The 16,722-nt window shown below is 41.8% G+C and overlaps 1 protein-coding gene across 2 annotated transcripts in view; it reads left to right on the forward strand.

Annotated features, from left to right (window-relative positions):
- The window catches only part of SLC35F1 (solute carrier family 35 member F1), a 473,584-nt gene that overhangs the window by 390,135 nt on the left and 66,727 nt on the right, over positions 1–16,722 (forward strand). For both annotated transcript variants that reach the window (XM_036993351.2, XM_036993363.2), the window contains exon 4: positions 11,815–11,974. In XM_036993351.2, the coding sequence (XP_036849246.1) occupies positions 11,815–11,974 (160 nt within the window). The remainder of the gene's footprint in view (positions 1–11,814; positions 11,975–16,722) is intronic.

Genomic DNA, 16,722 nt, shown 5'->3' on the forward strand with positions numbered 1-16,722 from the left:
GAATAAGTTCTTACACGGTGAACAGTACAAGGGCAGTCATCACAGAAACTTTCGGTTTTGATCACGCATCGTGAACTATAAACAATCAGGGCAATTATGATTATTCGTTTGATTTTTATACTTGATTTATATGTGAATCCCACATTTCTCCTTTATTATTATTAATTTTTTTTTTTTAGTAAAATGCTGCAGTGGTAGGTAGATGCAAAATAAAGGGAGAAAACTTAGTTTAGTGCTGTAAGAGGGCAAATGTAGATGATCAGGTCTGTGCCTATGGATTAAGTATTAATCCAAGCTAGACAAAGGCAACAAAACATCCCCGGATGCAGAAGATTTCTCTCAAAACAGGGGGGGTGAGCGTCTAAGCCTCACCTCTGTTGATCCCCAATTTCTCACCTGATGGCCCCCCTGCGACTGTGCCTGTCTTAGGTTGTTCCTCCCTTGAGGAATCTTACCCGTCTCTGGTTAACCAGTCATCTTCCGGGGCCATACAGGGAAATGTAAAGTTGGTAAGTGAGAGAGAAGCCATATTGTTTGAAAAGGTTAGCTTTTTACTTCTTTGCAGATTTATGCCCTGTGGCTTCTATGCCCAGCATTTGTCTTGAGGTGTCTTTACCACTTGGAAGAATTATGATACTCGGTAATTTCGATATAAGGATGAATTCTACTTAGGGGTTGTAATTATGAAGGAAGAAGAGAAGCTATAGAAGTACCAGATGGAAGAAAACATGGGAAGATTGATTATTTCTTTGACATATCTTCTTGTAGTATAACATAAGCATGTATAGGGTTTAAACTACTAATTAAATTGCGTGCACACATTAACATAATAGGAATACAGCTACATAACCAAAGCAGACCTACAATTACCAGCCATATCCAGTGAAACCAAGAAAACCAGTTAGGCACCCTAGGCATTTGTGAAAACTTATTAATGATATGGTGGATATTGTCTAACTGCATTTGAATATTTTGAGAAAAAATCAGACAAATTAAAACAACACATTCCTGGGAACTGTTCACATCCCATATGTTCTCTTAACAGTAGATAGTCTATAGCCGCATGATTTTGGAGCGCTGCAACTTGCACTTCTCCTAATTCTTGGTTGAGTTCCAACAGTATAGATTCAGTCAAACTTGTTGTTTTACTGTATGCACAGGCCAGCTTAGATATCTCCTTCTTCATTCCAATGGCAAGTCCAGGAACCGGTGGGATGAGTGCAGCTACAACTGCAACAGCACCAGGATCTTTGGTGAAGTTTTTTTATGATCATCTTCTGGAATAACTCTTCCAGAGAATGTTGATATTGGGAGTTCTTCTTCATATCGTATCTTAATTTGTTCTCTGGGTAGCCAGATTAGGCTTTGATCCTCTGTATAAACACAAACTAACCCTTTGCCCACTCTTTGATATGCCCTTTATACCATTGTGAAGAACTTATTGGAGATCACCACACAGGAACTGCTTTTTTTTTTAAGAGAAAGGAATATTATCAGAAAAATGTACTTCCATAGCTGATCATCTTACACCTGTTAAATGATCAAAATTAAGGATATTTAAAGCATGCATTAATCGGTGATCTGCAGTTAGTTTTATCCTATCAGGGAGTAATCCTCCGTTTCTTTCTTTTTTTTGTTATCATTAATCTACAATTACATGAAAACATTATGTTTACTAGGTGCTCCCCTATACCAGGTCCCCCCCACAAACCCCCTTACAGTCACTGTCCATCAGCATAGCAAAATGTTGTAGAATCACTACTTGTCTTCTCTGCGTTGTACAGCCCTCCCCTTTCTCCCACCCCCCATTAGGCATGCTAATCTTAATACCCCCTTTCTTATCCCCGCCCTTATCCCTCCCTACCCACCCATCCTCCCCAGTCCCTTTCCCTTTGGTTCCTGTTAGTCCATTCTTGGGTTCTGGGATTCTCGTGCTGTTTTGTTCCTTCAGTTTTTCCTTTGTTCTTATACTCCACAGATGAGTGAAATCATTTCGTATTTCTCTTTCTCCACATGGCTTATTTCACTGAGCATAATACCTTCTAGCTCCATCCATGTTGTTGCAAATGGTAGGGTTTGTTTTCTTCTTATGGCTGAATAATATTCCATTGTGTATATGTACCACATCTTCTTTCATCCATTCATCTACTGATGGACACTTAGGTTGCTTCCAATTCGTGGCTGTTGAAATAGTGCTGCAATAAACATAGGGGTGCATCTGTCTTTTTCAAACTGGAGTGCTGCATTCTTAGGGTAAATTCCTATAAGTGGAATTCCTGGGTCAAATGGTAAGTCTATTTTGACTGTTTTGAGGAACCTCCATACTGCTTTCCACAATGGTTGAACTAATTTACATTCCCACCAGCAGTGTAGGAGGGTTCCCCTTTCTCCACAACCTCACCAACATTTGTTGTTGTTTGTCTTTTGGATGGTAGCCATCCTTTCTCGTGTGAGGTGATACCTCATTGTGGTTTTAATTTTCATTTCTCTGATAATTAGTGATGTGAAGAATCTTTTCATACGTCTGTTGGCCATCTGTATTTCTTTTTTGGACAACTGTTTGTTCAGTTCCTCTGCCCATTTTTTAATTGGATTATTTGTTTTTTGTTTGTTGAGGTGGGTGAGCTCTTTATATATTTTGGACATCAAGCTTTACTGGATCTGTAATTTACAAATATATTCTCCCATACTGTAGGGTTCCTTTTTGTTCTATTGATGGTGTCTTGCGCTGTACAGAAGCTTTTCAGCTTAATATAGTCCCACTTGTTCATTTTTGCTGTTGTTTTCCTTGCCCGGGGAGATATGTTCAAGAAGAGGTCACACATGTTTATGTCTAAGAGGTTCTAAGAGTTTTATGGTTTCATGACTTACATTCAGGTCTTTGATCCATTTTGAATTTACTTTTGTATATGGGGTTAGACAATGGTCCAGTTTCATTCTCCTACATGTAACTGTCCAGTTTTGCCAGCACCATCTGTTGAAGAGACTGTCATTTTGCCATTGTATGTCCATGACTCCTTTATCATATATTAATTTACCATATATGTTTGGGTTAATGTCTGGAGTCTCTAATCTTTTCCACTGGTTTGTGGCTCTGTTCTTGTGCCAGTACCAAATTGTCTTGATTACTATGGCTTTGTAGTAGAGCTTGAAGTTGGGGAGTGAGATCCCCCCTACTTTATTCTTCTTTCTCAGGATTGCTTTGGCTATTCGTGGTCTTTGGTGTTTCCATATGAATTTTTGAACTATTTCTTCCAGTTCGTTGAAGAATGTTGCTGTTAATTTGATAGGGATTGCATCAAATCTGTATATTGCTTTGGGCAGGATGGCCATTTTGACAATATTAATTCTTCCTAGCCACGAGCATGGGATGAGTTTCCATTTGTTAGTGTCCCCTTTAATTTCTCTTAAGAGTGACTTGTAATTTTCAGGGTATAGGTCTTTCACTTCTTTGGTTAGGTTTATTCCTAGGTATTTATTCTTTTTGATGCAATTGTGAATGGAGTTGTTTAACTGATTTCTCTTTCTATTGGTTCATTGTTAGTGTATAGGAAAGCCACAGATTTCTGTGTGTTGATTTTGTATCCTGCAACTTTGCTGTACTCCAATATCAGTTCTAGTAGTTTTGAAGTGGAGTTTTTTATGTATAGTATCATGTCATCTGCAAATAGTGACAGTTTAACTTCTTCTTTACCAATCTGGATTCCTTGTATTTCTTTGTTTTGTCTGATTGCCATGGCTAGGACCTCCAGTACTATGTTAAATAACAGTGGGGAGAGTGGGCATCCCTGTCTTGTCCCCGATCTCAGAGGAAAAGCTTTCAGCTTCTCACTGTTCAGTATAATGTTGGCTGTGGGTTTATCATATATGGCCTTTATTATGTTGAGGTACTTGCCCTCTATACCCATTTTGCTGAGAGTTTTTATCATGAATGGATGTTGAACTTTGTCAAATGCTTTTTCTGCATCTATGGAGATGATCATGTGGTTTTTGTCTTTCTTTTTGTTGATGTGGTGGATGATGTTTGATGGACTTTTGAATGTTGTACCATCCTTGCATCCCTGGGATGAATCCCACTTGGTCATCGTATACGATCCTTTTGATGTATTTTTGAATTTGGTTTGCTAATATTTTGTTGAGTATTTTTGCATCTACGTTCATCAGGGATAGTGGTCTCTAGTTTTCTTTTTTTTTGTGGGGACTTTGCCTGGTTTTGGTTTTAGGGTGATGTTAGCTTCATAGAATAAGTTTGGGAGTATCCCCTTCTCTTCTATTTTTTGGAAAACTTTTAGGAGAATGGGTATTATGTCTTCCCTGTATGTCTGATAAAATTCCGAGGTGAATCCATCTGGGGTTTTGTTCTTTGGTAGTTTTTTGATTACCGCTTCAATTTAGTTGCTGGTAATTGGTCTGTTTAGATTTTCTGTTTCTTTCTGGGTCAGTCTTGGAAGGTTGTATTTTTCTAGGAAGTTGTCCATTTCTCCTGGGTTTCCCAGCTTGTTAGCATATAGGTTTTCATTGTACTCACTAATAATTCTTTGTATTTCTGTGGGGTCCGTCGTGATTTTTCCTTTCTCATTTCTGATACTGTTGATTTGTGTTGACTCTCTTTTCCTCTTAATAAGTCTGGCTAGAGGCTTATCTATTTTGTTTATTTTCTCGAAGAACCGGCTCTTGGTTTCATTCATTTTTGCTATTGTTTTATTCTTCTCAATTTTATTTATTTCTTCTCTGATCTTTATTATGTCCCCCCTTCTGCTGACCTTAGGCCTCATTTGTTCTTCTTTTTCCAATTTTGATAATTGTGACATTAGACCATTCATTTGGGATTGTTCTTCCTTCTTTAAATATGCCTGGATTGCTATATACTTTCCTCTTAAGACTGCTTTTGCTGCATCCCATAGTAGTTTGGGCTTTGTGTTGTTGTTGTCATTTTTTTCCATATATTGCTGGATCTCTATTTTGATTTGGTCATTGATCCCTTGATTATTTAGGAGCATGTTGTTAAGCCTCCATGTGTTTGTGAGCCTTTTTGCTTTCTTTGTACAGTTTATTTCTAGTTTTATGCCTTTGTGGTCTGAAAAGTTGGTTGGTAGGATTTCAGTCTTTTGGAATTTACTGAGGCTGTTTTTTTGGCCTACTATGTGGTCTATTCTGGAGAATGTTCCATGTGCACTTGAGAAGAATGTGTATCCTGTTGCTTTTGGTTGTAGAGTTCTATAGATGTCTATTAGTTCCATCTGTTCTAATGTGTTGTTCAGTGCCTCCGTGTCCTTACTTATTTTCTTCCCAGTGGATCTGTCCTTTGGGGTGAGTGGTGTGTTGAAGTCTCCTAAAATGAATGCATTGCAGTCTATTTCCCCCTTTAGTTCTCTTAATATTTGTTTTACATATGCTGGTGCTCCTGTGTTGGGTGCATATATATTTAGAATGGTTATATCCTCTTGTTGGACTGAGCCCTTTATCATTATATAGTGTCCTTCTTTATCTCTTATTTTCTTTGTTTTGAAGTCTATTTTGTCTGATATTAGTACTGCAACCCCTGCTTTCTTCTCTCTGTTGTTTGCCTGAAATATGTTTTTCCATCCCTTGACTTTTAGTCTGTGCATGTCTTTGGGTTTGAGGTGAGTTTCTTGTAAGCAGCACATAGATGGGTCTAGCTTTTTTATCCATTCTATTACTCTGTGTCTTTTGATTGGTGCATTCAGTCCATTTACATTTAGGGTTTTTATTCAAAGATATGTACTTATTGCCATTGCAGGCTTTAGATTCGTGGTTACCAAAGGTTCAAGGTTAGCCTCTTTAGTATCTTACTGCCTAACTTAGCTCGCTTATTGAGCTGTTATATACACTGTCTGGAGATTCTTTTCTTCTCTCCCTTCTTATTCCTCCTCCTCCATTCTTCATATGTTGGGTGTTTTGTTCTGTGCTCTTTTTAGGAGTGCTCCCATCTAGAGCAGTCCCTGTAAGATGTCCTGTAGAGGTGGTTTGTGGGAGGCAAATTCCCTCAACTTTTGCTTGTCTGGTAGTTGTTTAATCCCTCCATCATATTTAAATAATAATCGTGCTGGATACAGTATCCTTGGTTCAAGGCCCTTCTGTTTCATTGCATTAAATATATCATGCCATTCTCTTCTGACCTCTAAGGTTTCTGTTGAGAAGTCTGATGATAGCCTAATGAGTTTTCCTTTATAGGTGACCTTTTTCTCTCTAGCTGCCTTTAAAACTCTTTCCTTGTCCTTGATCTTTGCCATTTTAATTATTATGTGTCTTGATGTTGTCCTCCTTGAGTCCTTTCTGTTGGGAGTTCTGTGTATTTCCGTGGTCTGTTCGATTATTTCCTCCCCCAGTTTGTGGAAGTTTTCAGCAATTATTTCTTCAAAGACACTTCTATCCCTTTTTCTCTCTCTTCTTCTTCTGGCACCCCTATAATGCAGATATTGTTCCTTTTGTATTTTTCACTCAGTTCTCTTAATATTGTTTCATTCCTGGAGATCCTTTTATCTCTCCATATGTCAGCTTCTATGCATTCCTCTTCTCTGGTTTCTATTCCATCAATGGCCTCTTGCATCTTATCCATTCTGCTCATAAATCCTTCCACAGTTTGTTTCACTTCTGTAATCTCCTTCCAGGCATCTGTAATCTCCATCTGGGCTCCATCCCTTAGCTCTTGCATATTTCTCTGCATCTCCATCAGCATGTTTATGATTTTTATTTTGAATTCTTTTTCAGGAAGACTGGTTAGGTCTGTCTCCTTCTCTGGTGTTGTCTCTGTGATGTTTGTCTGTCTGTAATTTTGCCTTTTCATGGTGATAGAGATAGTTTACAGAGCTGGCATGAGTGACGGCTGGAAGAACTTCCCTTCTTGTTGGTTTGTGGCCTTCCTCTCCTGGGAGAACAGCATCCTCTAGTCATTTGTGCTGGACAGCTGCGCACAGACAGGGCTTCTGATTCCTGCCTGGCTGCTATGGAGTTTATCTCCACTGTTGCTGTGGGTGTGGCTTGCCTCGGGCTGCTGCTCCAATATGGTGGAGCCGCATTGGAGGGGGAGCGGCTGGGAGGCTATTTATCTCTGTGAGGGTCCTCCATGCTCCCTGCTCCCCAGGGGGTTAGAGTGCCCAGAGATCCCCAGATTCCCTGCTTTCAGACTAAATGTCCTGGGATGCTTCCATCCAGTTCTGCGGTCCCTGTCCCTTTAAAACTTTCAAAAAGCACTCGCAAGAAAAAAAAAATTAAATAAATAAATAATTTTTTTAAAAAAGCCACTCGCTTTTCTTTGTCCCTGGTCACCAGCCTCAGGGACCCGCTCACAGGTCTTGCTGTCCTGTTTCCCTAGTATCCAGGACCCCCTGCATGCACTGTGTCTGCACTCTGGTGCAGATGGCTGGGGCTGGGTGTTTAGCAGTCCTGGACCCCCTCTCCCTCCCCGCTCCAACTCCTCTCCTCCCACCAGGAGCTGGGGGGAGGTGCTCTTGGGTCCCGCCGAGCTGGGTCTTGTATCTTACCCCCTTCACAATGCGCTGGGTTCTCGCAGGTGTGGATGTGGTCTGGATGTTGTCCTGTGTCCTCTGGTCTCTATTCCAGGAAGAGTTGTCTTTGTTATATTTTCATAAATACATGTGGTTTTGGGAAGAGATTTTCGCTGCTCTACTCATGCTGCCATCTTGGCTCCACTGCTCAAAACATTTTTTTAAATTATTGTTTAAGTAACTTTTGGAAGCTGCATTGGACTCTGACCTAAGAGTCCAGACACCAGTATTTTTACCCCATCTCAGACACTAACTTGCTTTGCTCTTAGACCCACAGTTTCCTTATCCATAAAATGAGTATAGTCATAACTCCCTTAAAGGGCTCTTCTGAAGATTAAGTAAAAATAATGTTTTTCAAACTATAAATGTAAACTTAATACAACTGACTGTAAATGTTATTTAAACTTCCCAAGTTCAAATAATCATCCTGGAGCTATTATCATTGATAGAAGCTGAACCTGAATACCGCCTCTTGAATAAACCCACTCACCATCTCAGAGAGACCTACGGTTCATCTTACTTAGGCTACAAGCATTCTCCAGAGAACATGTCAGCAAGCCACAAGCCCACGTTTCCCCTGACCCCTCCCCTCAAAGAGCCTGCCAAAATCCCTGGCCATAAAAAGCCTCTAGACCTGTTAGAGACCCTCTTTTTCCTTTGTTCTGCTGGCCAGGACAGAGGGGTCTCTCTCAGGTTCAGCAATAAACCTGCTTGGATTGTTGAGTTCACATCCCCTCTCTTCTTTCAACCATGACTTCAGAGAATTTGCCCCAGCCATTGAGCATGGTGTGCCTCCATAAATAAAATCAGATAATTTGGGATCATAGGTCTTTCTGGCAGGTATCACCTCAGGACAAATGACATAAAAGAGTCAAATTTGTTGAAGTCTGTAGAGTGAAAATGATGCTATGTAAATCTAATGGACAATGAACATGTTTTTTCCCAAAAAATATTCTTTGAGATTTTTTCAGAGCATAAAATGGTTATGAAATAGTATCCATTTGTTTATTATTTGGTATTATAAAATATCAGTACAAATACATGCAAAGAAAGGTAAATCCACTAAACAGGATAATGACAGAAGCTGAAGGCTTTTTAGTTCTTTTTCTTTTATAGCCCTTCTTGTAGGTAATTTTTATAATGCTTTTCTAACAACCACTTTGCTAAGGAGTTAAACTACCAGAAAACTATTGGAAAATTATTTTGTGAGTATATTTTATGCTATTTAACCACAGGCGAAAGGCTGGAGCCAAAAATCACTAAAAAATAATAGCCTGTTTACTAACAGCAGCTCCCAAGTGGCTTTTTCTGTAGTTACAGATACTATTAGAATTCCACTTACAGCAATTCCTCACATTGACCTTCATTAAAATATTGTTCAAAAAAAAATCATGACAGAACTGATACGGACAATTTGAGTGCTCTTCAGCACATCGCTTCTTCATCTCCTGAAACTTCTGAATCTCCAGTTTTTAAATAAAGGAGTCTCAGTGATTCTAAACTGGGGAGATGTCACCCCTGAGGAACTCTGTAAATCGGAAGTATTTTGTTAGTGGCTGGGGCCCAACAGTGCTTAACGCCCTGCATGAACAATCCTGCAAAATGAGTTATCTCACCCAAAATTCCAAAGAAGCCTGAATTATCTCCAATGTCCCTTCTGATAGTGACACCAAATGTCTGTTCATTAATTCATTTAGCCACCCATTATAGATTCCCTGCTGTATGCTGGACCCGAGCTTCCCTAGCTGAAATGTCCCAGAAACCTTGGCTTGGATTCTATCCATCTTTTCCCTTCTTTCTAAAAGTCTTCCCCAGCCATAGGTTCACCTGACACATACAAATAAGGGTTTTTCAGCTCAACCCATTAAGAGAATAGATCCCCGTACTCATCAAGTGCTTTGGGTTTCTAATGATACTGAGAACCAATTCCGCCCTCCCCACAGACTGCATGATAGCCTGGTTTGCCGTCAGTAACTCAGGAATGGAGACCTTCAAAATGAAATCCTAATTGTATAGCATGTAGCTAAATATTTCAACCATTGATTCAATAATTTCTAAGGTTTAAAACAAAACACCAACTGTTTTAGGCCCAGTGAACAGTTTCCACTGGTAAAATGAAATTTGCAACTATGCTTAACTGGCATTTGAGGCCGATCATAAAACCTGCCTTAGAGCATTTCAGCACATTAAATTAAATAGGATCATTAACTTGCTAATTAACTGTGTGGTAAGCAACCACGTGCTGCAGTACAGTCCTACCAGTGGGCACCCCTGTACACACACAGCTGCTCCAGGAGTGCCGGGACCTCTGGGCTCAGCCCCAGCCTTCATGGTGTTATTCAGCACTCACATGGCCTTCATCGCCACATCACTTCACAGCACCCTGAGGACAGCTTATTATTCTGATTGCTTTTTCCATTTTGCAAAAGAGAAGACTGATGCTCCTGCATGGGGCCTACCCGAGTCCCAGAAAGCTTTTGGGACAGGGGATTCTGAGGACTGTTTCTAGTGCCAAAAAGCCATTGTAATGGTCAGGGATGCTTTGCAAATATACAAACATTTTCCAGCCTTTACTGAATCTTGAAGACTCCATTTTGATGTTACTGATCATTTAAAATCTTTGTATGTACTTGTTCAATAACTATTATTGGATAGTTTCATGAGCTCAGCAGGGTCTGGGTAGTGGGAACATAGTCTTGTGCTCATGGACCTCTGGACCAGTGGGGAAGTCAGACATGCCGATAATTCCATATTAGTTACATATTATAATTGACACTATAAAGGAGAAGTACACGATGCAAGGAAGGCATCAAGTGGGACTGATCTAGCCTGGGACCTGAGATGCTGTCTTAAGAAGGCAGTATATACAAGCCTGAAGAAAAAGGAGGAGACGAGAAGTTCAAGAATTGAAGTGGAACATTCCAGAAAGAGTGGGATGCATGAGTGAAGACTCCAAGGCAGGAAGGAAGTGCTTGTCCCAGGTGGGAGAGGATGTGAGCTTAGTCTAGGTGGCAGAAGTAATAGTGGTGTGAATAGATTTGAGAGATGTTTAGAAGACAGAGTTGGTAGTACTGGGGATGAATAGGATGTAGGCACTAAGAGTGGAGGAATATCAGGGATTAGTGTCCTGTTGGAGACTGGGTGAGGAGGAGCTGTACTGGGCGATGGGACAAGATCACCAGTTTCTCATTTCATACCTGGAGTTTGAAGTTCTGTGGGGCATCAGTTTGTCTAGTGGAGACCCTGACTTGCATGGAATATCCAAAGGTCTCTACATCTTAGCAAGGTGCGGTACAAACAACCAGTTCTGTGGAGCCCAGAGCATGTGTTTGGAAGCAGGATTAGAGACGAGCATTGAGGCTCTTATAATTTACAGAATGTTTTCACATGTGTTATGGCTGAGCTTCACTATGATCTCTGGGAAAAGTCCATAGGAGTTATCTTCATAATTCTAACAGGAAATAAAGGCCCCTGAGTTCGTGATTTGCCCAGGGTCTCCGTGCTGTAAGGAGGTAGTGCTCAAACTCAGATATTCTGGCCCCTGGCCCAGAGGTCGTCTCATTTTACCACGTCATCTCACTACATGATGAGGGTGAACACTCCACCAACTCTTGGAACTTCCGTGTAATATGGATTCTCCCTATTTGTGCAAAATCTTTAAGAAATTATATTGAAGACGTTTTTCTATACTCTGTTCATCTTTCTCTCTCTTACTCCTTCTTACAACAGTATTTGTAAAGTATTTATGTAAAGAGTAATATTTGTATTTTACATTTAGAACAAATTTTTTTTCTTTTAAGAGTGAAATTTCAAGGGCACATTAAAGTAACTTTTACTGGTAGTGGGGAGACACTTGTCTGGGATAAATTAAGTTCAACTTTCATCTCAATTCTAATACTTTATGAAACATCACCTCCCATCCCCAGAGTTACTTTTATAGTAGTGGGACCATCTAAAGTGGCTGGGCGTATTCTCTCCTCCCAGGAGGTGTTCAGAGGAGTGGGCTGGGTGCTGAGGAAGAAGGCAGGAGGCGCAGTAGGAACAGGAGAATTTGCACCACCAGTCTGTGTATCCATTGGCTCCCCTTTCCCTCAAGACTTGGGGGATGTTCGTTAAAGCTAATCTGCATTTGTTGCAGAGTCTGTTTTAACTGCATCAGTTCTGGGTCTGCACAGAAGCTCAGGTTCAGGGGAAAAACACTTTCAAGTGCGCTAAGCCATTTTTCTCTGTTACATGGAAATTTCCCCCTGGAACTCCTGTTTTTTGCCTCTCTCCCTCCCAATAGCTCTTGGACTGTTTTGTGATCCCGGTTGTGATTTTGCTCTCCTGGTTCTTCCTGCTGATCCGGTACAAGGCTGTGCATTTCATCGGCATCGTTGTCTGCATCCTGGGAATGGGCTGCATGGCAGGAGCGGATGTGCTTGTGGGAAGACACCAGGGAGCAGGTGAGTCTCCAGCTGGTCACTAGGTTACATGCCTCTGTGCATGACGCCAAGGCAAGACATGGCATGTTCATGGTTGGGGGCTGGTGGGGGCGGAGCAAGGAACCTGGTCTTCCCAGTATCTGTGTCCGACTCATGTCTGTTCCCCCACACCTGGAACAGTGGCACATAAAAGGTGCTGTAATACATGTTTCTTGAGTGAATGAAGGGAGCAAAATACACATTTTACACCTTTTTCACATGAATTCAGAAACATGCCCCCAGTGTTTAAAGCTGAGAGTCAGGACACATTTATAAGATGTTTTCGAGGCCTCTGATGCCTGGCCCAGTCCAGCAGATTACAGGTGGTGTCAGTGGGTTAGTCCACTCCTGAACCACAGGGTCCTTTCCTATGCCTCACCCTCCAACTCTCTCTCCCAAGTCAGAGAAAGTGAGCTTTCAAACTACTGGGTGGAGGTTGCTATATAAGCCTAAGAGTGGATATTTAAAGTTTGAAGGTGAGATTAGGAATATTCAGTATTTTCAGAAGGGAGAGTTAAATTCCATCTCCTCATGTGTGGTTTTTTAATTTGCTTTGGGTGGTGGACTTGTGTTATCAATCATAGCGTGTAGACTTGTAAGGTAAGCTTCATGATTTACTCATCAAATTGCTATGAATCCGCTGGGAAGCCCTGATCCACAATGGTTTCCCAAGGACTCTTTTAAAGGCATTGCAGTTATTTAAAATGCAACAAATTCTTGTGCTACAGAAGATTTGGGGGAGCAGGAAAAAAATGACCTCCTTTGTTAATGTCAGGAATGGGATAAAAGTACCTACTCCTCTATAGTTCTTAGCATTGCCTTTCTAGGGAATTAGGTGATAAAGAGACAAAATTGGGACCTTTCTCTTTATGAGACTAAATCATAGGAAGTACCTGAAATGAATATCATTTATGGTTTTAAGTGGTACCATAGCATTTTGTAGCTGAAAGAGACTGTGTTGAAAAGAGCAACTTTATGTATGATGCACAGGAGCACTGAGATACAGGGGAGCCAAGTGAGTTGCTCAGGGTCGCAGGTCAGAGAGAGCAGGAGCCAGAACCCAGGGCTCCAGACTCTGGGGCAGGCCTTCTTCCATCTCCTTTGTTGCTTGGAGCTGAAGACACAACACAGAGTGAAAGAGGGACAGCTTGGCCCTCGCAAACCCACTGCCAACATGGTGTGATCAATCCCCACCCCACAGATGGGCTAAAATACAGACACCAGCTTTTCCCAAATTTTCTTCTATGCAGTATGATTCCATGGAATATCAATTGATGTCATAGGAAAGAGCCAGTTTTATGCTCTATACCATAGTGAGCCTGAAATGGATAATCTCTTTGAACCACTCTGATGGTATTTTTATCTGATACAATGTAGCCAGTTGTTCTAAAGTAACAATTTAATTAGTCTTTCTCAGCTTTACTTAAACTATGTAAACACAGACTAAGTAGAATCATGTGCACTTAGTTAAGAAAATTCTGCTTTGCTTAACCCTAGCCATTCACCCTGGCCATCATCTTTCAGTTTATAGTCAAAGAAAATAATTGTCCTAAAAATCTGGAAACTGAAGCCCAGAAATTTAAGCTGGCTCAAATACAGATTGCATTCCTACTTCTATAAAAAATGTTTTCTTGATTTCAAATGAAGTGTTAGGAAAGAAGTACTATTTAAGAAGAAAGTAAATCAATTTGAGGGTCTTTCAAAAGTGATTATTTTTTAAAAATAATGCAGAGTACTTCAAACATACTAGAGTAGTGTTTTATCTGTCTGTGTGAATCTTTTTAAGGCCCACAGCTCCATCCTTTTTGTGACATCAACAGTAACAGTGTTAACAGAATTAAATTTTATTATTCTGGAATACCTTCCAAGCTAAAGTAATGGTGCCCAACTACATGGTGTGATATTCTAAGGACAGCTCAAAAATAGGATCCAAGGGCCCCAAAATACTACCCAGCACCCTAAGGGGGGAATCTGTTTCTAGTCTGGGGCAAAATACCTTTGAAACAGAAGTCAGTCAAAGAGAGAAATAAAGTGGGAGAAGTCCATTTATTGCTTACCAGCAGTTGTCCACTACTCTCTCGGCCTGGCTGCAAAAAGGGACCCTACCCAAAGTCCCTGGTCCAGATATGCCCTCACTCCCCCTTGTAATTACCTATTGATATGGAGATGACTACTTCTCTCCACCTCTTGGAAACACCTATTGATATGGAGATGCACTAAGGCCAGGCAAGAGATTCTAGAAATACTGCATTTTACCCACAGCCCACCCCTTGTAAATCTTGCCTCACAATCTACTCACTCCCCATCTTCCCCAATGGGCTCTCTGTGAGAAAATGGGAGCATTGTGACCAGATAAATAACATACAATAACAACAGCAATAAAATCATGATAATCCTTAAGCCGAAGGATTCAGCTAAATTCAAAGTCCTATGCAGATTAAGTCCACAGCATGCCGATTGCACAGGCACCAATAGCTGAATGGATAGTAAGTTCAGAGCACTCATTACGTGGCAGCTGCAGTCAGGGGGTGGTTCCAGGTCACAGGGACTGTAGAAGAAAATAACCTTAAGGGCAATAAGATACATGTTTTAATGACACCAGCATAAGCAAATCTTGTCCATCAGGTAGGATGCATGCAAGAGAGCTGTGCTGTGGTAGGACAGCAGCAGCAATGGGATCTCGTCCTGGTCTAGTAAACCAGACTTTCCCCCCCACTCCCTGTGGGAGTTACAGATGGGTCAATATATAGGGCTATGGGATGTACATGTACTGGCCATAAAGATAAAACAAAACTTCCCTGTAAGATGCTCTTATGTTTTGGATACATTGCCATGATCTTTGGGGGCCATTCTGCTGTTACTCCAGGACCACACAGGAGGCCAGCTTTCAGGCCTTGTCCCCAAGGTGCCAGAAGGGCCAGCCATTGCTGGTTCATGTATCAAAATGTCCAGGGCCATGTCCACTCAGTGGAGTCTCCAGGGTTTAATGCAGTTGGGGCAGGCAGCAGGATGTTGCTCTGCTGGCCATATCCTGGCTTCAACAACTCCTCTTTGGTCTGCACATACAGTTGTATAGGAGAGGCAGCAATGTGTGTTAGCATTTCCATAGGGCTCAATGCTCCTTTTTGGGGTTTCTCATTAAAATGCCTTAGCACTGTCCATAAGTGAACTGACCAGCACCGTACACTATTGGTGTCTGACTTCAGGCCAGATTTCAACAATCTGCCACCTGACAAGGGGTATTGGCCCCCTTACTATTGTCCCAGGTTGCTGCAGCCCTCAGTGTTCCCTCTTAGAGCACAAAAGGCACTCCGTCCAGGCTCTGTTGACTTCTTCAAAGGTCAACAGCAAGTCCCACCAATGAGCTACAGCCCACATTGTCTTTTGCCCTGCATGCAACAAACACTGATGTAACCATTGAGCTACATCAGAAGCAGGCTTTCCTTCTAGCCAATGTACCTGGGCCAATGTGTCTGCATCATTCCCTGGGGATGCCAAAGGCAAATGGCCAGTCACATGATATACGGTAAGTGTCTTAGTCTGACCAGAGTCCCATAGGTGTTGTCACAACTCTTGCACCCAAAGGGGTTGGTGACCAACCATCCAGTTGGCATGGTACCATGTTGGTTGCCACAAGGTCAAGCCCTGATAGACGGCCCAGCTCTAGTGCAGACAACTATAGGGGAGGGCTCCTGGGTGATCATGAGCCATACTGCCTGCAATTCAGTGCATTGACTGTTCTACCCCTCTAGATCCTCCATCCATATTGTCTTAATCTTAGGATGGAAAGCCACAGCCCTCCACTTCAGGGGCTGCCCATGACTGGAACCATCTGTGTGCCAAGCATCTTCAGGTATAGGGACTTTTCCTTCCTGATAAGGAGTCTTGGCTATCAATGGCTCAAAAGCAAGTTCTTCCTGCTTTCCACTGGTATGTCTCTGGCCCCAATAAGTACTGGAGTTCTCCACTTAAGGGGCTAGTAGAGAGGACACTGCGCTGCTGTAAATATGTGCCCCATTTGGCCAGTATAGGCATCTGTGCCACGCCATTCCATGGCCTTTGGGTCCAGTCTCACACTCACCCCGTGATGGGATAGGTGGTTATTACCTTGCTCGGAGCTGTTCCAATGATGGACTCCATAGCCAGCAAGGTGTGGTACACAGCAGCCAGTTGCTTCTCTATCAAAGTATACCAGACCTCTGCTCCTTTCCATATTAGTCCATAATCCAATAGGTTGGCATGCCCATTCAGGCCACTGCCAAAGGCCCATCCATAATAATCTGTGGTTACATGAACATCTAGCTCACAGGGCCTTGATGAGCCCATTACACTCAAGGCCTGTATGGCCTTGACTGCTCACTTAGCAGCAGTAAAAGCATCTGCACATGTCTCATCCCAGTCCCACCTGATGCCCTTTCATACCAACCAGTATAAGGGCCTCAGAATTTGTGCCAAGTGTGCGATAAACATTTTCCAGTAGCCCAAAAGACCCAAAAACTCTTGTAAATCACCTGCAGTGGTAGAGGTGGGGAAAGCCTGGGCCTTGTCTATGACTGCTTCTGGTATGACTTTTGTTTTACCCAACCAGACAACCCCCAAGAATTTTACAGACAAACCATGTCCCTGAACCTTGGTGCTGTTCACAGCCCATCTTTTCTCCTGTAGATGTTGAAGCAGTCTAGGAACTGCCCCTTCTAAATCTGCAAGAGATTCAGATGTGAGCATGATAT

The sequence above is a fragment of the Manis javanica genome, chromosome 13, assembly GCF_040802235.1.
Source record: "Manis javanica isolate MJ-LG chromosome 13, MJ_LKY, whole genome shotgun sequence".
Classification (NCBI taxonomy): domain Eukaryota; kingdom Metazoa; phylum Chordata; class Mammalia; order Pholidota; family Manidae; genus Manis; species Manis javanica.